The sequence below is a fragment of the Sphaerodactylus townsendi genome, linkage group LG03, assembly GCF_021028975.2.
Source record: "Sphaerodactylus townsendi isolate TG3544 linkage group LG03, MPM_Stown_v2.3, whole genome shotgun sequence".
NCBI lineage: Eukaryota > Metazoa > Chordata > Lepidosauria > Squamata > Sphaerodactylidae > Sphaerodactylus > Sphaerodactylus townsendi.
The window spans coordinates 16,592,206-16,616,102 of NC_059427.1; the positions used below are offsets into that span (position 1 = coordinate 16,592,206).

General features: G+C 42.3%; 2 protein-coding genes across 2 annotated transcripts; one reads left to right on the forward strand and one right to left on the reverse strand.

Annotated features, from left to right (window-relative positions):
• LOC125430186 (olfactory receptor 2G3-like) lies at positions 1–9,700 on the reverse strand. The gene is made up of 2 exons (XM_048492012.1): positions 9,679–9,700; positions 1–902 (listed from the first exon to the last, which is right to left on the reverse strand). The coding sequence occupies exons 1-2, from the start codon at positions 9,698–9,700 to the stop codon at positions 1–3; spliced, it is 924 nt and encodes a 307-aa protein (XP_048347969.1).
• Positions 9,701–13,481: 3,781 nt separating this feature from the next.
• LOC125427709 (olfactory receptor 2G3-like) lies at positions 13,482–14,770 on the forward strand. Its single transcript, XM_048487260.1, has 2 exons — positions 13,482–13,779; positions 14,115–14,770. The coding sequence occupies exons 1-2, from the start codon at positions 13,482–13,484 to the stop codon at positions 14,768–14,770; spliced, it is 954 nt and encodes a 317-aa protein (XP_048343217.1).
• The last annotated feature ends 9,127 nt before the right edge of the window (positions 14,771–23,897 follow it).

A 23,897-nucleotide genomic window follows, 5' to 3' on the forward strand; every position in this document is an offset into this window, starting at 1 on the left:
CTAAATTGTTGCATTCCTGTTAATTTTTTTTCTTAGAGCTTTGAGCACCTCTTTGTTCCTCAGTGTATAGATTAATGGGTTAAGCATAGTAGTTACATATGTATAGAACAAGGATATTATCTTGGCTTGGTCACGGGAGCCATTAGATAGGGAATAATTGAAAATGGCTGTTCCATAGAAGAGTGAAACCACAGTGAGATGGGAGGCACAGGTATTGAAAGCCTTGCGGCTGCTTTCAACAGTGTGGATTCTCACCACTGCAACTGTAATGTAACCATAAGATACTATGATGAGGCTCAGTGGAGCTAGAAGGAAGACTACAACAGCAGAAAACAGCACAGCTTCATTCACTGAAGTATCAACACAGGCCAGTTTGAGAAAAGCTGGTATTTCACAGAAAAAATGATCCACCTGGTTTTGTCCACACAATGGAAGTTCAAGAGTCAACACTGACTGCACCAATGAGTTACCAAATCCGCTTGCCCAGGAAACAGCAGCCATTTTGAAACATAGGGATTGTCTCATAATGGCAGTGTAGCGCAGAGGTTGGCAGACAGCAGCATAACGATCATAAGCCATGACTGCTAACAAAATACATTCTGTAGAGCCCAACGCAAGAGAGATGTACAGCTGTCCCATACATGCAGCATAGGTGACAGTCTTCTTTGTTCTCCAAAAATTCACCAACATCTGGGGTCCAAGACTGGTTGTGAAACAGAGGTCAAGGAAGGAGAGGTTGCTGAGGAAAAAATACATTGGGGTGTGGAGGCTGGGGTCTAGGCAAGACAACACAATGATGGTCGTGTTGCCTAGGAGGGTCATTGTGTAGCAGATCAATATGACTGCAAAAAGCAACATCTCCAGGCGTGGATGTTCAGCCATTCCCAGCAAGATGAATTCTGCTTGGTAGCTGTGGTTAAGGTGGTCCCACAAGGCATCACTGTACTCCATCTATAAAAGGCAGGAACTATAATGAATACTGGACAAGAAAATATAGGCCAGTGTGAACAGTTGATAACAGAAACAGATTGGTCAAATTACTGGGACATGCAGGATATTCTCATAACCAAACTGAAACTTAGCATGTTACCAGAATCCAGGTTCATGGTCTAGCTAATAAAGTTCTGAAGTCAAAACTTGACTAGTTCCAGTCTGACTTGAACCATAACTGTTCTACAGAATTAGAAAAAAAATATCACTTTTTACATTTTCAAAGGTACCAGGGATTATCCTCCCTTTTAGGAAAACTAAACTAGCTACTTTTTTATGTTGATTATTAATAGTCAAACCCAGAAATAATGGCATCATCAGTTCTAGAATGGTTTAATATTGATGTGTGGAGTCCAATTAATTTAGATTAAGAGAGGGGTTTTTTGAAGATAGGATTTTGCAAGAGCCTGCTTCATTCAGTAAAGCAAGAGTTAACTGCTTACATGCCTGGAATCACATGAGCTTCTGGAAATCTCATCTCCTTTCTTCTTTCAGCAAGAGAGGAGAGGCAGACACATAGACACAGATAGACTGCACAGACGCACAGACTGAGCACTTGCATTGATAGAGTTTGCTGTTCCTATATTTAGTGTAAATTTATTTTGTTATTTAGTAAAGTTCTAGAAAACAATTCACTTGCATCTCTGCCCGAGGATTTACTCTGCTAATTCATTGCAATACAACAGGATACACCTACCACCATGATTCATGAGTGGAATTTAAAAGAAGACAATTGCTCTAAATGGGTTGGATCCATGCTAATGTTTCAAGGTTGCAAAAACTTCCATCCACAGAAGCAGAAAAATTGTGTTCCATGGACTGAAGACTTTAAATCCGTGAAAATATTAATCTATATCCAATTCCTTAAATGTAATTGATACAATGAATTCCTGCCTACTATTATTAATACCATTATTAATATTTATTCCCTGCAAAAAAAACTGTGTGTGCCTTTTGGCATTCAAATTTTTCCCCCCTATGAATTTAAACAATAAAGAAAAGAGCCAAAGTTATAATAATTCCATTTGAAGATAAAGAAAACAGAAATTACCCATATGATATTATATACAAGAATCTAATAATTTAATAAACAATAGATAATAAAACAGCTATTATTGATGATGATGTAATAATGAACGTGAGATAATACTTATCTTAAGAAGAAAAATAGTTCTTTATAAAAGTAGAGCCAAAGAGCCATGAGATGTGTGAAGGGCAATTTAAGAAGTCATTATGCAAAATTTCAGTTTGAGAAAGAAGAGTACAGAGATTCACAATTAGGGTAACTGGAGTAACCCTATTTCCCCAGCTCAGTAAATCTAATTAGCATCTATAATGACTTTCCCTACAAGGGAAAGCTGGAAGAGTTTTACCTGTTTTCTTAGTTTAGAAAAAAAGAAACATTCCCAATGTCGTAACTGTATATTACGTTCAAATACACATAACAGAAACCTTAAAAACATCTTTGCAGATACAAACCCAAAATTTAGAAAAAACACGGTTTAGAAAAAAGAAGCATTCCCAGTGTCCTAACTATATATTATGTGCAAATGCACATAACAGAAACCTTAAAAATATATTTTCACACCCACCCACCCACACACACACACAGCGTCAGAAGGGGATTAATCAAAGAAGCTTCTTTGATACAAGTCTCTCCCCCTGCCCTACCCCAAAATGTGGCTCCAAAACCAACATTATGAGAACTGGAAAGCTGACAAAGAAATAAAATTAGCTATTCAGTCTCATCTCTGTCATTATCAAGGCACTTTGGTTTGCAAAATATACCCTGAACATTACATCATGGCTTTCTTACTCATTTCACGTATAGAATCATAGAGTTGGAAAAGACCATAAGGGCCACCGAGTCCAACCAACCCCCTGCCATGCAAGAATACACCATCAAAGCCATCCAGCCTCTGTTTAAAACCCTCCAAAGAAGGAGACTCCACCATACTCTGAGGTAGTGTACTCCACTATCAAACAGCCTTTACCATCAGGAAGTTCTTCCTAATGTTTATGTGGAATCTCTTTTTCTGTACCTTGAACCCATTACTCCTTGTTTTAGTCTAGAACATCTACAGATTCTAGCCATTTTTCTGCCTTCTTTGGATGATCCGCTCCCCATCCTCACCTCTAGCTTGTTTGGAAGCTGGTTCTCTTGTTTCCTCCAGATCCTTTTCCATGTGCTAATGAAGAGTAACTAAATTCCATGCCTTTGTGCCAGGGAGGAACAGGGGTCATGGGTACACTGGTTATCCTCTTGCTTGTAGGAGACCTGAGTCTTCCTTCAGAGAGCAGGGGGCTTATCTCAGGTTCGCCTCTGGATGGACCCCTGTAGTCTTCTGCATACTTGGTGAGAGAAATAGTGAGGAGATTTGGATAAAATTGTGATTGGCAGCAAGAAATGATTTCTGGAAGGAGGAAAACACACAAAAAACAAGAGCCAAATGAAGACAAGCAGACAGATAAGAAAAAGATTATGAGAGAAGGAAAGATAGAGGGAGAAGGAAGAGGAGTAGAGAAAGTGGGAAAGGAAGGCTGACTAATGAACACCGTGGGATATGAAAATGTTAGAGAAACAGGAGTGAATCTAGTGTGCAGCTCAACCTTAGACATGTTTACTTGGCAACAAATTTAATTTTATCCAAGCATACGACTGTACCCTTAGATTCAGAAAAAGTTGAAGTGAGCTGAGTCAGCTAGGCTTAACACAAATATATCATAAAGAGAAAGACAAAAATAGATACCAAAAAATCATAAATGAGAACCAGAGTTGGGGTTAGGGAGAAGAAGAGCATGAGAGATGCAGTACAGCAGAATATGAGTAAGAACTGCTACACAATGAGTAACTTCAAAATTTATGAATAAGGAGGTCATCGCTTTTTCTGCCTCTACCTTCTGATTTCAGCCTTGCATCTTAGCTATTATTGCCCTGGATAGTCTCACAGGCTATGTTTACACATGTGTAGCAAGATCTCCAGGAAAGCTGACCACATCCCTCCAGAGGACTTTGCGGCTGGCGAATAGGTCCTTTCATGAGTGCGATAGAAAGGACTTGTTCATTGTCATGTCTCCAACAGTGCCAGGAAGTTGAAAACAAGTTCCCCAGAGACCAGTTGTGGAACCCAGAATAATAAGAAAATAAGGATAGTCTAAATAACATAGTAGGATGACTGTGATCAGATACCATGTGCATTTTGAGGGGTCTTGACACTGTGGTCAGACACTTCAGCTGGGATGATGGCACTGTGGGGGTGAGGGAAGGCATATCCCCTGCTGATATTTTTCCTGGCTTGGATTCCTTTGCCAAACCTATACAGGTTAATGTATTGTTGAAGGCTTTCACGGCCAGATTCAACTGGTTGTTGTTGGTTTTCCAGGCTGTGTGGCCGTGGTCTGGTAGATCTTGTTCCTAATGTTTCACCTGCATCTGTGGCTGGCATCTTCAGAGGTGTTTCACAGAGGGAAGTCTGTAACACACAGTGTTATGTAACACACAGTGTTCTGAAGGCTTAGCTTTCCATAAAGAAACCCATTTATCCCAGAAACACTGTGTAGCATAAAACTCGGGCAGATCTGCAGTAAGTGTAACCCGTTGAACCAAACATACCTTACCAGTTTTTATATATAAGGGGCCTGATTAGGCTTCTATCTGAGACTGGAACAAAAACCAAACCCTTGGGGGTCAAGAGTCTGTCCAGCCAGAGGCGTATCTAAGCAAACTGGAACCCTGGGCAAAACCTGAGTCTGATGCCCCCCCATGGGCAGCCACCCTCCCCCACCATGACCAAACAATGATTTTTCCACCAGGTCGTTTCAATGTCACCATCACATTATAGAACATCCCCCAACTCACAAATCTGAACATAGCAATGGGCCATGCCATACAGCAGAAATAATCTGGGCTCCCTAGTTTAAACAAGTGATGCTGGAATCCACCCCCAAACAGCATCATTTTCAATTGTGTTTAAACTAGGGAGTCCAGATTCTCCTTTTCAATCCACCTTAAAGGAAGAATCTGGGGTCCCCAGTTTAAACAGCATTGAAAGTGATGCTATTTTGGGGGTGGATTCTCCTCCACCCTGAAACAGCATCCCTTTCAATGTTAAAACTGGGGACCTCAGATTCTCCCTTTAAATACATGCCAAAGGGGGTGGATTTAATAATAATAATAATAACCTTTATTAGGCATTGAGAGAATAAAAGAAAGAAAGAAAACAAGCATTGGCAGGAAGGGAGTGGATTTAAAAAGAGAATCTGGGGAAATTTAGTGGGTGCCTGCTGTCAGGGGTGCAATTATTAAGACAGCAGCACCAAAATTTCAGAATATCTTCGTGAGACCCTACTGATGATACCACCCAGGTTTGGTGAAGTTTGGTTTAGGGGGTCCAAAGTTATGGACCCTCAAAGTGTAGCCCCATCTCCTATTAGCTCCCATTGGAAGCAATGGGGGATGGGGCACCCCCTTTGGGAGTCCATAACTTTTGACTCCCTAAACCAAACCTCACCAAACCTGGGTCATATCATCAGGAGAGTCTCCCAAAAAACTCCTGAAATTTTGGTGCTGCTAGCCTAAAACCTGCGCTCCCTGCAGGCCAAAAACTGAAAATACACTGAAAATACAAAATCCCCCACAAACGAACCTGCAATTTTGTCGCCCACCACAAGGTGGCGCCCTGGGCAGCTGCCCACTTTGCCCAATGGGAGGAACACCTCTGTGTCCAGTCAAAACAGATGATAGCTAGCAACATGCGGCTTGGTGAACCCAGAAATTGTGGTGTTTGCCAAGAATATACAATATTCTCCAACAGCATCAAGTTCTGAGATAAATTAACACAAGCAATCAGGAGAATGTTGAGAGATTACTTAAAAGAACTGTAACAAAAGTTCTAATCTAACGTCTAACAGAGATTAGAAAAGGTCCAAATATACTGAAGTGTAGAAGTCCAACATAGCTACAACACACAAGGACTGAAGCTGTAGAAGAAGACTCAAATGCAGGGGGACACAAAGTTTGGTAAGGCAAAAGTTAATGTACAATATGGTAAGTACAGAAAGAAATGTCAGCTGACACAAAGAGAATTGCAAGAAGGTAGAACAATTTGATACATCTATCCCATGCCTCAATATCGTTCTGTGTTAGCTGAAAACCCACCTTCATTGGTGGTAGTTTTGGTTGTTTTCTGTCGGGATAGCTATTACCTGGCATCTTCTTATGGCCTTCAGAGTGGACTTTTCTCCTAAACACTGAGAAGAAGTGGAAGAGAATTTTGACAGGGTTTTTTTCCTACTGAGTGGGACATAATTGGATAGCAGGTAGTCATACCAGCTGGAATATTTAGGAGCAAATGATTGTAGTGATATACCATGCATATGCATATAGATGCCCTTAGTGATACAAGATGTTAGGAAAAAGCAGAGAGAAGTGATATGTGGTGGGAAATCTAAATTTAGAAGTTGAATTTTGGTGGAAGTGTCCTCAAAGGGGAGAATTTGGAAGAGCCAACCTGGGAGAGTTGACCAGTGACCTGGATGTGAAATCACAGATTGCAGTATCACACCTCTACTGAGCTCCACCCCCAGTCTCTGCCCCCTCCCCCTCCCGGCATTGCCCCCAGATTCCATGATTTTTTGAAGCTGGAGTTGAGAATCCTACCATACTTAGGTATAATGCTTGATAGGGGAACACACAGGGGTGCAAGTTGTCTGGTGCTAATGGCAGGCTACAAACCCACTCCCCTCATTGCCAGCTGCTGCTCCAATGTATTGTGGGAGGGAATTCCCCACTGAAATGGGAGAGGCTGATTGGCGCCTCCAGAGTAATAAAATTGCTTCTGGTACAACACAGAAGAGACAACATCACATTAGGCAATTGTCTAGCCTTCACCTAAAACTGTATGGTTGCAGTCACCTGCAAGAAATGTGCCATGTTTGTTTTCCTCCCTGAAGACAAGATGGACTTCACTTATCCAAACCGTAAAGATTGATTGATTGATTGATTGATTGATTGATTGATTGATTGATTGATTGAACGAACGAACTTATAGACCGCCCTCCCCGGAGGGCCCAGGGCGGTGAACAACCATATAATAAACCAACATCCATATAATAAAACCAACAACCATCAGATAAAAAACAGCATAAAATAAAACAGGAACCATTTAAAAGCAGATGGCATCATCCCACCCCCTCCCCACCCTTGCACCCATGAGAGGCCAGATGTAACAACAGCGATGATCCTAACCAGGCTGGCCAAATGCCTGGTGGAACAGGTCAGTCATAATGCCCTGCAGAAACTCTGCAAGTCCCGCAGGGCCCTGATCTCCCTCGGGAGCCTGTTCCACCAGGTGAGGGCCAGGGCTGTGAACGCCCTGGCCCTTGTAGAGGCCAGCCTGATTGCTTTAGGGCTCTTAGAATACAAGGTTTCAACCTTGGAGGAAAGGATCACCAGCCGTCATGAGATCAAAGAAGGGCTGGATTTCATTAACAGAAGCCATGAGGCTCTGCAAAGGGGCAGGGGGATTGGTCAAAGAGACAACGTAGTGATTGACTTCCCTAATGAGCCTCTGGGAACTACAACATGGACCTAGGGACCATGAGCTAGTTTATCTGGAAGTCGGCTTACTAACACACACTGGTCTTCACCTGTCAAGGTCAGGGAAGAATGTGTTTGGCAGAAACCTGGAGAGATTCGAGGGCATTAAATTGAAACCCTGAAGGGATGGAGGTGACTTAACATGGGGATTTCAATGAAGGACAGCAAACAGCAGAGTCCCAGCTGGAGGGTGGGGTCAAATGGAGCTGAACATGCAGCGCTTTAGGTGTCTATGTGCCAATGCTCAAAACTAAAGAAATAAGGAGAAGGTTAAGCTTCTAAGGTGTTTAGAGGGATATGATTTAGTAGGCATTGCAGAGACTTCATCGGACAATTCCCATGAGTGGAATTTGGCTGTGGATGGTTATGAGTTGCTCAAGAAAAAAATGAAAGGGTTGAATAAGTGGCAGAATGGTGCTGTCTGTGAGGAGAGGATTTACTTGTAAGGAAATACTGGAGAAGCTGGGTAACAGCACACTTGAAAGTATCTGGGTGAGCATAAGGAAGAGAAGGACAAATAGTATTGTGGTTAGAGACTGCTACAGTGGAAAAGCCACTTCAGTTAGCAGAGACTTCCCAAGGCTGGAGGAACTTTCTGCAACCTGAGGGCTGTCCTACATGAAAACTTATTTTGCCTCTGCAAAAACGCTTTACAAACAAAGAATTCGCTGTGCTGAAAATATGTAAGAGGTAACAATATTTTGGGTTGCTGCTGCTTGGAAAACTGTTGCAGCCCTCCTTATTTTTCCTTGAAAGGGTTAAGTCCCTTCTCACTCCTTTGATGATAATTATTCCTGCAAATCACCCTCTTCTGACTTTGTAAAGAAAGGGGGGCCTTGGGAGCTTGTTACAGGTCCCACAGTGCAGTGTGTAGTTGGCCCCTACTGACACTGTCTCAGTTCTGGTTCCTTGGGGCTCCATGCCAGTTTTCTAGACAATTTCCTTGCAGCATTCAAAAACACCTGGAAAGGAACAGCCCCCTCTTCATCCAAGACTTATTGTCATGAAAACTGCTATTCTTGTCCCTCTGCCCTCCACTAAGCTCTCTATGGAGTTATGCGGCAAGGTTGAAATGTTCAGCAGTCTGGGGGGTATCATTGCAGGATGCAGTTTCCCTACTTCTTCAATGTGATAAGCTCCGGAAGTTTGACTCTTTCTGTCTTCTCTGTTTCCTACCGCCTATCCTGTTCCCACTTGCTATCCCTTTTGATTAGAGCTCTCTATGTATTATAGTCCTTTCCTTGTAGAATACCAACATGAAAAGCCTAGACTTTTACTTCATGTTGTTTTTTTGAAACTGAAGCTATTCTCCTGTGCATGCTCATGCTCAGCTAGGGCTCTGCTGCAAATCAGATTCACTCCTATTCTCTGTAGCATAATCATTGTCTTCACAATTGTGTTCTCTAGTCAGCCTTCCTTTCCCCCATATTCTGATCATCCTTCTGTCTTTCTCATTCTCTTTCTTCCAGTCTATTTCTTTCCCCATCTCGTGACTGGAACCTTACTCTTTATCTTCCACCTTCTAGAAAATATCTCTGCTTCCCTATGTTCTTCTACTCGCAGTTCCACTTAAAATTTCACTTGCCAGATCTTCCCTTATCACAAGCAGCAGAATAAAAAGTGCATCCCTGGACCTCTCTGTGACTCCTCCGGGCATGGATGTATCAGAGATGCCTTTCAACAGCACATAAGAGGAGATCTGGAGGAAGAAAAACTGCCGGCTTCAATGAAAACCAGAAGAAGAATTGATTTTTATACTCCACTTTCCTCTACTTTTCAGGAATCTCCAAACAGCTTGGAGTCACCTTCGCTTCCCCACAACAGACACCTTGTGAGGTAGGTGGGGTTGAGAGAATTCTGAGAGAACTAGCCCAAAATCACCCATCAGCCTACATGTGAAGGAGTGGGGAAACAAAACCAGTTCTCAAGAGTAGAGTCCCCCATTCTTAACCACTACATCACTTTTGAGTTTGGGATGGGAGCAACCAGAGAAAAAGAAGGGGCTCTAAACTCTAGAACAGTGGTTCTCAACCTGGGGGTCAGGATCCCTTTGGGGGTCGAACGACCCTTTCACAGGGGTCGCCTAAGACTCTCTGCATCAGTGTTCTCCATCTGTAAAATGGATAAATGTTAGGGGTGGGGGTCACCACAACATGGGGAACTGTATTAAAGGGTCGTGGCATTAGGAAGGTTGAGAACCACTGCTCTAGAATAAGTGAAAGGATGGAGACAGCAGCAATCTAGCACCTGAAAGGCATTTTTCAGACTGTGTGAAGTAGCATTTGTATGACTACAAAAGTGTTTTTGCTTGTTTTCTTTCTGAATTTTGCAGTTTAAACTGGAGTCCAAGATCACTTAATAAATGAGCAAAAATTTGTTCCAGTGTAAAGTTTAGTGAATCTTGAGCTCATTTCTCTAGATGTTTGGAATCTCTCACAATTTTTAAATATTTGTTAAGAATCTTGCAAAAGAGAGCCAGAATGGGGGGGGGGAGGGTTATTAATCCCCTTCCCACTGCTTTCACATTCCCGCCTTCTCTGGTCCTCCACTGCTGGGTAGGCTGGGGATTCAGACTACAGGTCCACTGGCAACTTAGGGTCACCTGACCAGCCCTTGCCAGCTCTGATTAGTTCTCTTGTCCTTCATTTTATCCACATGACAACAGCTTTATCTGACATGTGACCAGTGATTGGCCCAAGGTCACCCAGAAAGCTTACCTGTCACAGTAGGTGTAACGTTTACAATCACTTAGGCTTATACAGTCAATGGAATGTTCAGAGATCAAATGGTTAATTTAGACCTCCATAGAATTTGTGCAATAATATAATATATTGTGCAATAATATAATATAATATATTGTGCAATAATATATAATATAACACACATATATAAAAGAAGCCATCAAAATTTATATATATTTACATATATAAATATATACATACATAAATAAATATATATTTACATATATATATATACACACACATATACATATGTGTGTGTGTGTGAAAACTGAAACAGAAATATGTAATTTTAAACATTCTCTCCAAGTTATTAAAATTTTTGTTCTGACAATAGAAAATTGCTCAGTCAACTGTTCTGTCAGAAATTTTGAAGGAAAAAAATTCCCTCAGGGCAAAGGCAGTTGACAGGCGCTTGTGTTTGTGAGAGGCTCTCTCTCTCTCTCTCTCTCTCTCTCTCTCTCTCTCTCATGCCTAATTATGGTAGACATTTGAATCTGGGTCTACTAAATCCTAGGTTTACCCTGACTACATTGCTCTGGCACTCATCAGCATACATCAAGATTTTTTTTCACTAGACTGTATCATTTTGCCTCTTTGTGGATTTGGTGGGCAGTTAAAAAGAGATCCTTTGGGAGCATTTCAGAGTTTGTAAAATCCAAGCAATCCCGTTTAGGTTACTGTAACCATCAACAAAGTTATTTCATTGGTGGCCCCTTTGGTATGAAGCAAGAAGGATTAATCCCACTGCAAAATTTGCTGCTTTCCCTTCCATTGTGAAAACAGTCTGCTTATTCCTACCCTCCATTAGGGATGTGAAGTCAAACATTAACTGATCAAAAAGCAACCAAATATAAAGCATCCTTAAATATCAGTATCATGTAACTTCCTTTGTGTTCTTTACCTGAAAAAACCCCTGTCCATTATATCAAATATAGTCCAGAAAAAGAAGAGATATACCACAACTGCTGGGAGCAATTTTAATATATTAGAAGGATTATGCCTTTTAAGGAAGTGCTGGGGGTGTTCCAAAACAACTAATATGTCATTTTCTTCTGATCTCATGCTGTATTTCTCATTTGCAGATTGGAGTGACTCAGCAGGTATAGAACTGACAGGGAGGTTTACCTGTCAGCAGAGTTGTAGGTCTTGGAAGGTAAGAGAATTGCTTCAGTATGCTGACTTTCCAAAAGTTGGTGGCTAAGTCACTGGCTTGGGGAGGAGGACTTTTGTTCCAACACACCGTGATATACTTTCATTCCAACTATATGAAATTGACCCGCATATACTCAGTCGAAAGGCACCTAATTCTAACCACAAAAACTAGGGAGAAAAGGCTTATTGACTCAAGCATATAGAAAGCTCGAGGGTGGGAAATGCAGCAGCTGCTGGTAAATTTCAAAAATAAAAATAGATGCCAATAAAATTACATCAATTGAGGCATCAGTAGGTTAAATGTTTTTGTATATATATTTCAAAGAAAAACAGTAAACTGGCTCTGTAAGTGGAAAAGAGGGTCAACAAGAACAATATGGTATCAACACTAACTTTAAAAGTACAAAAACCTTAGCTCAACCAGCAACCAAGCTAAAACACAAGAGTTAAAATCCTTCAAAACTGGATTCCTCATCATCATCTGTATGTCCAAATGTAACCCAACTTAGATTTTAAGGAGGGATATTATCAGAAATGGAAAATCTACCTCATTAAGCTTCCCATTTGTAAACAATGGGGGATGGGGGCATCCCCTTTGGGGGTCCAATAACTTTGGATAATCCCTGGACCCAAACTTCACCAAACCACAGCTGGCTGGTATCATGAGAGACTCTCCTGATGAGACCAGCCAGGTTTCTAATGTGAAGTTAAATCTAGAGGGTCCAAAGTTATGGACCCTCAAAAGGGTAGCCCCATCTACTAATAGCTCCCATTGAAAACAATGGGGAATGGGGGCAACTCCTTTGGGGGTCCATAACTTTGGACCCCCTGAACCAAAGTTTAACAAACTTGGCTGGTATCATCAGGAGAGTCTTCTGAGGGTACCCTGAAATTTTGGTGCCGCTAGCATAAAAACTGCGCCCCCTGCTGGTCGGCAAAGTAAAAACACACACAAAAATTTAATGACCTGCATATAAGTCGAGGGGAGCTTTTTCAGCATTTAAAATGTGCTGAAAAATTCGACTTATACATGAGTATATACGGTATACAAGTATAGTGGCCTGTGCTTGCACTTTGTGCTGTTCTCCATTGGGTTGTTCTTGCTAGATACAGGGCAAATGTTTACTTGGGCCCCTTCCGCACGCGCAAAATAATGTGTTTTCAAACCGCTTTCACAACTGTTTGCAAGTGGATTTTGCCATTCTGCACAGCTTCAAAGAGCACTGAAAGCAGTTTCAAAGTGCATTATTCTGCATGTGCGGAATGAGCCTTGTATTCATTGGCAGACAATGGTTCACCATAAAAGCTCAGAATGCCTGCTGAACAGCTTTGCCTTTTTTATAAAGAAAAACTGCATGTGTGAAGCCTTCCAGTGCAAACAAGTTGTTAGCTGTTACTGAAGTAGTTAACACAAAAGGTTAGGATGTTTTTAAGTACAACATTCATTATGACTGCTTCAACTAATTTGGGGCTGATTAAATGATCTAAGGCTGCATCTACACTGAGGTCTAATTTTCCCTGCATGAATCACCTGCCGGGCTACCAGCAGGAGTTTTGATTGGCTATTTATCATGAAGAACCATTTCACTATTGTGCAATAATATTATAATGCACTGAAGAAACCCAATGAAAAGCCATCAGTGGTCAATGAGCAGATGAACATTCCATTGACAAATCATCTCTGGTTTTCCACTGGCAAACAGAATGTCAGCCCAGCCAAGAGGTCTCAGAGCATCCTTAATTCCCTATCTAAAACATAGACAAAATTTATGAATACTATGTATACTATGTATATTATTTATAGTACCTGTGCACTTGGTGGAACATAGACCTCAATTTAACAGGCCTAGACTGAAATCACACTTCATAAATGAGAGTTGAACATAAAAAATTCACTGTCTCAATTAACCCAAACTATTGCTTTGGTGTCAATTGTTCAAACTAGCTTTTCTTCCATAGTCATTCTGTTCCCAATTCATTATCCCTTACTTTTACAGAGGATGAACAATGATGTATCATGGAAACTTCATAACCAAAGCTACCCAGGAGCATTCATCTTATTGGGAATGGCTGATCACCCTCACTTGGAGCTGTTGCTCTTTGCAGTTGTCCTGATCTGCTATGTAATGACCTTGCTTGGAAACACAGTCATCATTATAATGTCATGCCTGGATGCCCGTCTCAAAACCCCCATGTATTTCTTCCTCAACAACCTCTCCTTTCTTGACCTCTGTAGCACAACCAGTCTTGGTCCCCAGATGCTGGTGAATTTCTGGACAAAAAGGAAGACCATCAGCTATGCCGCTGTAAGGAACCTCAAAAGGACTCGAAACAAAGCAACTGAGTTCAGTTCGTTTATTTCATAAACTTCGATGATCACAATACACGCAATGCGGATTCTGACCTTCCCAGACTTAGCGTGTCGCTTTTATGGACACGGCGGCCCCCTCCCTGAACTCCCAAGCACAGTTCCCACAATAGAGCAAAAACAAGCTTCAAAGACACAAGCTGAAATCATACATGATAAGCGTAGCAATGCAAAGGCAGTAACCATCCTGGGCGCACAGCCCAGATTGAGGAATGTGCCAAGGCCAGGATGGTGGAGTGGGAACACACATCAACCTCCACCCTTACAGCTGCCTGTGCAGTCCAGTTGTACGTCTCTCTTGGTCTGGGCTCAACAGAGTGTGTTCTTTTGGCCGCCATGGCTTATGACCGCTATGCAGCGGTCTGCCAGCCTCTGCGCTACACCATCATCATGAGCCATTCCATATGTTTTAAAATGGCTGCTGTCTCCTGGGTGAGCGGCTTCGGCAACTCACTAGTGCAGTCCGCAATGACTCTGAGTCTCCCGTTTTGTGGACACAACAAAATTGATCATTTTTTCTGTGAAGTACCAGCACTGCTCAGACTGTCCTGTGTGGACACTTCCGTCAATGAGGCTGAGCTCTTAGGTTCTAGTGTGGTCATCCTCCTTATCCCTTTGATCCTCATCATAATATCATATTGCTACATCACAACAGCTATACTGAGGATCCACTCAGTGGAAGGCAGGCACAAATCTTTCAACACCTGTGCTTCCCACTTCACTGTGGTATCTCTCTTCTATGGCTCAGGCATTTTTAGTTATCTCCAGCCCCCTTCTAACTACTCCCGTGACCAAGGCAAGATGATGTCTCTGTTCTATACCATGGTGGCTCCAGTGCTTAATCCTTTAATTTACACACTGAGGAACAGGGAATTCCACAGAGCTGTAAAAAGAGTACTGTGTAGGGAACCAGCAGCTTAATGAGGTGCTTCCAAAATTCATTTCTGGAAGGTCAGTAGTATCTCTTAACAAAGTTCTGGTAATTTTCTGTGGGGATGGCTGTTGCGTGGCGTCTTCTTATGGCCTTCAGAGTGGACTTTTCTCCGTAACACTGAGAAGAACTGGAAGAGAATTTTGACGGTTTGTTTTTCCTACTGAGTGGGACATAATTGGATAGCAGGTAGTCATACCAGCTGGAATATTTAGGATCAAGTATTTGTAGTGATGGACCATGCAAATGCATATAGATGCCCTTAGTGATATAAGGTGTTAGGAAAAGCCATAGAGAAATGATATATGGTGGAAGAATTAAATTTAGAAGTTGAATTTTGGTGGAAGGGTACTCAAAGGAGATAATTTGGAAGAACTGACCTGGAAGAGTTGACCAGTGACCTAGATGTGAAATCAAAGATTGCAGTATCACACCTCTACTGAGTTCCACCACCAGTCTCTACCCTCCCCAGACACTACCCACAAATTCCATGACTTTTTGAAACTGGAGTTGTGATCCCTACCACACTTAGGTATAACACTTGAAAAGGGGAACAAATAGGGTTGCAAGTTGCCTGGTGCCAATGGTAGACTCCCACCCCACCCCATGCTGCTGCTTAACTGGATTGTGGGAGGAAATTCCTTAGTGAAATGGGAGAGGCCAATTGGCATCCCCAGTGTGATGAAATTGGTCGATTCCCCACGGTCAATTAATCACGTAATACATGAAATATCAAGGTTTCAGCAAGAACTCCCCACTGTTTACCTGCCGATCACAGATTCATCCCGGTTCTGGTGCATGGTCTTCTTATCCCACGTTTTTTCAGAATCTGCATTGAAGTGCACCTTTTCTCCCAATCACGGGTCGTTTCCCCACTTACCTCGACCATTCTTTGCTGCACACTACTCCCAGCGCCCATCAGAAATGACGTGCTCTTGGGCTTCCCCACGACCCCGCGTTCTGCGCGGGGTCATCAAAAGGCGCCGTTTTGAGGAGTGCCAGGAAAGACGCGCGCTGAGGGGGCGCGACAGCGGCAGTGTCGGGGCGGCTGCGTTGTTTCCGCCCCTGTAGTGGGGAGTGCCGGGGGACCCTGCGCTACTTGGGGAGAGTAGTGCGCAGCAGCAGGTAAGTGGGGAAACGACCACGGTTTGAAGCCGGATCGGTGGGGAGAAACGGGACAGATGCGGCTTATTGTTCCTGCCCGTCGAACCTTCCAGCCAATCAGAGTGCAGTTGTGTTGCGCTGGGTGTGGAAACATAAATAAATGATTTTAATAAACTGTTTATGCTTGGCTCTGTTCGAACGTAAAAACGAGAAGAATAACATGAATTTTCAATCAGAGGCGGAGTTGTGTTCCCGCTCCAGCACAGGATTACTCTCACTGCAAAATTTGCTGCTTTCCCCTCCATTGTGAAAACAGTCTGCTTATTACTACCCTCCATTAGGGATGTGTAGTCAGACATTAACTGATCAAAAAGCAACCAAATACAAACCATCCTTTAATATCAGTATCATGTAACTTCCTCTGTGTTCTTTACCTGGAAAAAACCACCTGTTTTTTATTTAAACCGCAGTCCAGAGAAAGACGAGTGCTAGGAGCTGTTTTAATATATTAGAAGGACGATGCCTTCTAAAAAAGTTCTAGTGATGTCCTGAAACACCTAATATATCATTTTCTTCTGATCTCACACTGTATTTCTCATTTGAGTTTGGAATGACTCAGCACATATAGAACTGGCAAGGACGTTTACCAGTCAGCAGAGTTATGGGTCTAGGCAGCCAAGAGCATTGCTTAAGTATGCTGACTTTCCCAAAAGTTGGTGGCTAACTCAATGGCTTGGTGTTGGGGAAGAGGACTTTTGTTACAGTTTATATAAGTACCGTGTTTCTCCGAAAATAAGACAGTGTCTTATATTAATTTTTGCTCCCAAAGATGTGCTATGTCTTATCTTTCCGCTCCACAGCTGCATGCTCTGGTGTTCTGTTCGACGGGCATGCTTCCAAACAAAAACTTTGCTATGTCTTACTTTCGGGGGATGTTTTATATTTAGCACTTCAGCAAAACCTCTACTATGTCTTATTCTCAGGGGATGTCTTATTTTCGGAGAAACAGGATAGTGGCCTGTGTTTGCGCTTTGTGCAGTTCTCTATTGGGTTGTTCTTGCTAGACACAGGGCATATGTTTACTTGCATTCATTGGCAGGCAGTGGTGCACACTAAGAGCTCAGAATGCCTGCCTGACAGCTTTGCTTTTTTTAATACAAAAAGACGGTGCATGTGCAAAGCCTGCCAGTGCAAACAAGTTGTTAGCCATTAGTGAAGTAGTTAACAAAAGTTAAGGATTTTTTTAAATTCCCGCCCTTGTGGTCTTTTCCAACTCTATGATTTTAACATCTGTGTTTCCTTTGAAACTTCTCTTGTCCCTGACTACTTTTACAAATAAATAAAAGACTATCTTTAAATCACATCTTTTGAGCTTGGCTCGCATCCTTGCATTCTACTCAGTAAAATCTGAAGCCTTCCCCTAGCCAAAGAGCTACAATGGAAAAGCCACTTCAGTTAGCAAAGGTTTCCAAAGACTGGATGAACTTTCTGCAACCTGAGGGCTGTCCTACATGAAAACTTATTTTGCCTCTGCAAGAACACTTTACAAAGAATACGCTGTGCTGAACAACTAAGAGGTAACAATATTTTTGGTGAATTGGAGAAGAAATTAATATTAAAATTATAGATTATAAATTATAAATTATAATTATAGATTATAAATTATAAATTATAAATTATAATTATAAAATTATAATATAGAACACCGAAACAGCTGGCATATATGATAAAGGGACTCAGCCCGAAATGTTGGCACTGTGGGGATAAAAATGCAATTTACATCCATATGTGGTTAGAATGTCCGGAGGTAAAACACCTGTGGGGAAATGTTATAATGTATATGGGAAAATATGTTAATGTAAAAATAAAGATAAATATAGATCTATTATTTATAGGCATACTGGATTATACAATAATAGAACAAATAAAGAGAAAGCTATTTAAACTTATGATCAGAGCGGCCCATGCAGTAATAGCATTAGGATAGAACAGGGGTAGGGAACCTTTAACACTCAAAGAGCCATTTGGACCCGTTTTCCATGGGAAAAGAAAACACTTGGAGCCGTAAATAATTTTTGACATTTAAAATGAAGATAACACTGTATATATTGGGTTTTTTTTTTACCTTTTACTCTGCTCATTCTGAGAAGGGCAAGGATGGAGCCAGCAGCTCGGCCTCGCCGGCCGCCGAGAAAGCGCCCACCCCGCTCCAACGGAGCAGGCGAGAGGGGAAGCCCACAGCGCGGCCCAGCCAGCTGCAGGCAGTTGGTGCACCCGCCCTGCTGCCTGCATGGCGGGCCAGCAGCTCAGCTCATGGAGCCGCAGTGCAAGGGCAGAAGAGCCGCATGCGGCTCTCGAGCCGCAGGCTCCCTACCCCTGGGATAGAAGGACAAAAGAATCTGGACAATACAGAAGAGGTTGGAATATATATGGGAACAAATACAATTGGAAATTTTTGATGTAATGTCAAGAAACTAAATATGGCAAGAAAAACAAAAAGATAGGAAGTGGATTTGTACTGAATTCAAAGACTGGTGAAACGAACTTGGAATCACAGAAGAAAACTGTAAAAGAAGATTAGAAAGATTGGACCTGGTGCTGCACATTTAAAGAAGAAAAGAAGAAGGGGTGGGGGGGGGAAGGGGGTAAAAGGATATGGAGGATGAAATATAAAAATGTATAATATAAATCTGTAACAATCCAAAATATCAATAATTTTTTTTAAAAAAACGAACAAAAATTTTGGTGGTTGTTGCTTTGAAAACTGTTGCAGCACTCCTTATTTTTCCTTGAAAGGATTAAGTCCTTTCTCACTCCTTTTCTGTTGATAATCATCCCTGCAAGTCATCCTCTTTTGACTTTGTAAAGGAAAAGGGGACCTTGGGAACTTGTTACAGGTCCCACAGTGCAGTGTGCAGTTGGCCCCTACTGACACCATCTCAGTTCCGGTTCCTTTGGCCTCCATGTCATTTTTCCAGACAATTTACTTGCAACATTCAGAAGCGGCTGGACGGGAACAGCCCCCTCTTCATCCAAGACTTATTCTCATAAAAACTGCTCTTCTTGTCCCTCTGCCCTCCACTAAGCTCTCTATAGGGATATGCAGCAAGGTTGAAATGTTCAGCAATCTGTGAAGTATCATTGCGGGAGGCAGTCTGTGATGCTGGAGATGCTGGACTGAAGCAGACAGGACACCAAAAGAGGAACAGATGGCAGAATTGGCTGATACCTCCTTCAGTTTCCCTATTTCTTCGATGTGATAAGCTCCGAAAGTTTGCCTCTTTCTGTCTTCTCCGTTTCCTATCACCTATCCTATCCCCACTCGCTATCCCTTTTGATTAGAGCTCTCTATGTATTATCCTTTCCTTGTACAATATCAACATGTAAAGCGTAGACTTTTATTTCACTATGTTTGTTTAAACTGAAGCTACTTTCCTGTGCATTTTCGTGCTCAGTGGCTCCTAGGGCTCTGCTGCAAATCAGATTCACTCCTATTCTCTGTAACATAACCAGCCTTCCTTTTTTTCCCCATATTCTGTTCATGCTTCTGCCTCTCTCATTCTCTCTTTTCCATTCTATATCTTTCCCTATATCGTGACTGGAACTTGCTTACTGTCTTCCACATTATAGAAAATATCTCTGCTTCCCTATTTCTTCCAACCGCAGTTCCACGCAAATTTTCACTTGCCAGATCTTCCCTTATTACAAGCTGTGGAACAAAACGTGTCTCCGTGGACCTTTTTGTGACTCCTCCTGGCATGGATGCAGCAGAGATGCCTTTCACCAGCACATACGAGGAGATCTGGAGGAAGAAGCATTGCCTGCTTTTATGAAAACCAGAAGAAGAGTTGGTCTTGATACCCTGCTTTTCTCTACCTTTCAGGAATTTGAAAACAGCGTGCGTCACCTTCGCTTCCCCACAACAGACACCTTGTGAGGTAGGTGGGGCTGAGAGAATTCTGAGAGAACTGTGACTAGCCCAAAATCATCTGTTAGCCTTCATGTGGAAGAATGGGGAACAAACCCAGTTCTCAAGATTAGAGCCCCCCATTCTTAACCACAACACCACAATTGAGTTTGGGACGTGAAGCAACCAGAGAAAAGCAAGGGGCTTTAAACTCGAGAACAAGTATAAGTGATAGGATGAAGACAACAGCAATCTAGAATTTGACAGGCATTTTTCAAACTGTGTGAAGTAGCATTTGTATTGCTTCAGTAGTGTTTTGGTTTTTTTTTTTCTCTTCAGAATTTTGCAGATTAAACAGGAGTCCAGGATCACTTCATAGATGAGGCAAAATTTATTCCCGCATAAAGTCAAATGAACCTTGAGCTCACTTCTCCAGATGCATGGGACCTCTTAAAATTTAGAAATATTTGTTAAGAATCTTGGAAAAGAGAGACAGAATGTGGGGGGTGGAGGTTTATTAATCACCAATCCACATATTCTACTTTCCCTTCTTCTCTGGTCCCCCATAGTGGGCAATGCGGGGATTCGAATGACAGGTTCAAGGGTAGCTTAGGCTCACCTGACCAGCCCTTGCCAGCTCTGGTGAGTACTCTTGTCCTTCATTTTAGCCTCACAGTGACAGCTTTGTCAGACATGTGACCAGTAATTGGCCCAAGGTTACCCAGAAAGCTTCTCTGTCAGAGTAGGTATAACATATAGAATCACTTAGGCTTATAAAGTCAATAGAATGTTCAGAGCCTGAAGGCTTCATTTAGACCTCCACAGGATTGCCTGTGAAAGCTCCATAGCATTGTAAAGCTTGAGGACAGGGAGTTCAGGCGGGCGGGGGGTGGGGGGGGTGGGGTGGGGTGGGGGTGGGGGTGGGGATTCTGTTGTGAGAGTCAGGCTGAATAGTAGCTCCGGGGTAGTCTGTTCTATGGAAGCAGGGGGCCAGTTCAGAGTGAGCTGTGTTTCTCCGAAAAGTGCCAGGAAGGGCAGAGTTCTGTAAAGGAATTTGTACCAGAGTTCCTGGAGGTAAAAATAACATAGTTACATTGATTAATTACGTCTATGGCTTGGTTATTTTTTTTTTCTCTGAGGAGAACCCCACTCAGATATGAAACAGTAAAGCTTCTGAAAGAAGGGGAGTTATAGAGAGAGGATTGGAGGTTCCTCAAGGAGACCTTCCTCTATGATAAGCACCGTGTGAGAGAGACACTCTGAGGGAGAGTTCTGCCTTAGCCTTAGTGGGCTGCAAAGAACTGTGTGCGTTTAGTACTTACCTGAGGGTAAAAAGTAAGACTTTTAGAAAAAGGGCTAGATATCCAAACAGAACTTTGTAACAACTACATTGAAGTCACAGATTTATTTTGTCTAGTGTTAAAGTGGCAGTATCATCAGGAAGGCACAAAGATAGTGTCCTGTCTGTGATTTGTATCAATTGAAGAAGTTACTAAACAAAATCTTGCACAGAGTAGACTCTCTAAAACCAGCTTCCTTTGTACCTATACATTTTTTCATCCTTAATCCTTTGCTAGGTTTGCTCTTTTAAACTTGCTCTCGAAAAGAAAATCTTTCCATTTCTGGTTTCTACTTTACAAGTTTCTGGTGCTATTTCTATATTTAATTCATGACCGAAAGATGTTAGTTTTATACCAGAGATATTGCTGTTCTTAACAGTTAAGTGCCCTGGAAGAGCAGATAAGATTATTTAGATGGCTTCTTTTGTTAATACAAATATGTGGTAAAACTGAAAGAGAAATATAAACTGTTAAACATCTATTACAATTTTTATTCTGACAACAAAAAGTTGCTCAGCCAGCTGTTCTGTCAGTTAGAGATTTTGGAGGGAAAATTTTCCCTCAGGACACAGGCAGTTGGCAGAAGTTTGTGTGTGAGAGAGGTACACCTTTTTCTCTCTCTGAAGAGACTAGGAGGTGCCTAATTATGACAGGCACTTGAATCGGAGTCTCCTAAATCCTAGACTTTCCCTGACTACACTGTTCTGGCTCTCATCAAGCAAGCAAGATTAGTCCCACTGCAAAATTTGCTGCTTTCCACAGTTTGTGAAAACAGTCTGCTTATTCCTACCCTCTGTTAGGGATGTGCACTCAAAGGCTGTGATTTTGCATGCCAAAATTGCCCCTCTGTTTGCATGGGGAATGCCCCGATGCATTTGGGAGTTTTGATCAGCCCTTGGTGCTGCAGTATGGCAATGGTTTTGCTCTGCGAATTTCGTGAACTGCAAAGGTTGTAGTCCTTTGGAAGTGCCCCTTTGTTGCTCCGGAGGCTTCAACCGGCATGCAAAACTCCTCCGTAGCAGAAATAGGACCACTTTTCCCACCACACCATTCTGGCCTGTCTGACCAATGGACAGGTGCTGAGAAGGGGTGCCCTCCCATCTCCACCTTGCAGTGAAAACAAAACAGTGGGAGAAACCTTAGTTTTTAAAAAGGAGGGATAAACCTTGGGCAGAAAAGCAGCGTGTGCAGGTGCTGCGAGCAGGAGGGCTACACAGCTACACAGGAGAGCAAGGATTTTAGATTTATATTTTAGACAGAGGGGGCGGAGGACGGCGATCTTGTCGCACATGCGAGGATTTTCGATGGGGAGGGCGTGAGGGCGCCAATCCTCAGTGCCTGTTTTGTGTTCAGAGTCATGTAAAACTATAATAGTGAAAGTGAGTGAGGGGAATCGGGAAAGATTCAGCCAATCCGAACGCAGGAAATAGAGGCTGCCCGCATATGCGTGAAAGAGACTATGGAAGAGCTCACAGTGTTTAAGTGGTTCTTATGGGAAAGCCCCGGGCTTGTGGGGAACCATTCAGGGCTTCCTGTACCAGCTTGACTTGAGCAAAGGAAGGAGCCGGGCAGCAGTGGGGAACTACAAGCAGGGTGAGAAGCTCTGCAGCAGGCTTAGCCACGGAGCACTTAGAAAGTGCAAAATCAGCCAAACATTCACTGATCAAAAAGCAACCAAATACAAACCATCTTTTAATATCAGTATCATGTAACCTCCTTGGTATTCTTTAGCTGAAAAAAAAGCCCCTGTTTATTTAAAATGTAGTCCAGAGAAAGAGGAGAGATACCATAATTAGCTAGGAGTAGTTTTAATATATTAAAGGATGATACCTTCCAAGAAAGTACTTGGGGGAACTCAGCAGGTGTAGAACTGTCTGGGACGTTTACCAGTCAGTAGAGTTATGGGTCGTGGCAGCCAAGAGAATTGCTTTAGTGTGCTAACTTTCCCAAATGTTGGTGGCTAACAAACGGACTTGGGGTTGGGGAGAAGGACTTTTGTTATAGCTTATCTAAGCAAAGTGGCCCATTTTTGTGTGTTGCGCTGTTCTCTATTGGGTTGTTCTTGCTAGAAACAAGGCAAATGTTTACTTGGCTTCATTGGCAGGCAGTGGTGCACACTAAGAGCTCAGAATCCCTGCCTAACAGCTTTGCCTTTTTTTAATTAAAAAAACTGAGCATGTGCAAAGCCTGCCAGTGCAAACAAGTTGTTAGCCATTACTGAAGTAGTTAACACAAAAGGTTAGGATTTTTTTTTTAAGCACAACATGCATTATGACTGATTTAACTAATTTGGGAGGGATTAAATGATCTAAGGCTGCATCTACACTGAGGTCTGATTTTCCCTGCATGAAGCACCTGCCGTGCCACCAGCAGGAGTTTTGATTGGCTATTAATCATGAGGAACCATTGCACTATTGTGCAATAATATCCTAATGCACTAAAGAAACTCAATGAAAAATCAGTGGTCAATGAGCAGATGAACAGTCCATTGACAAATCATCTCCGGTTTTCCACTGGCAAAGAGTATGTCAGCCCAGCCAAGAGGTCTCAGAGCATTCTATGTTCTATTGCACTTGGTAGAATATAGACCTCAATTTTACAGGCCTAGACTGAAATCACACTTCATAAATGAGAGTTAATAGCTGAATATTAAAAAAACCACTGTCTCAATTAACCCAAGCTATTGCTTTGGTGTCAGTTGTTCAAACTAGCTTTTCTTCTGTATTCATTCTGTTCCCAATTCATTATCCCTTACTTTTACACAGG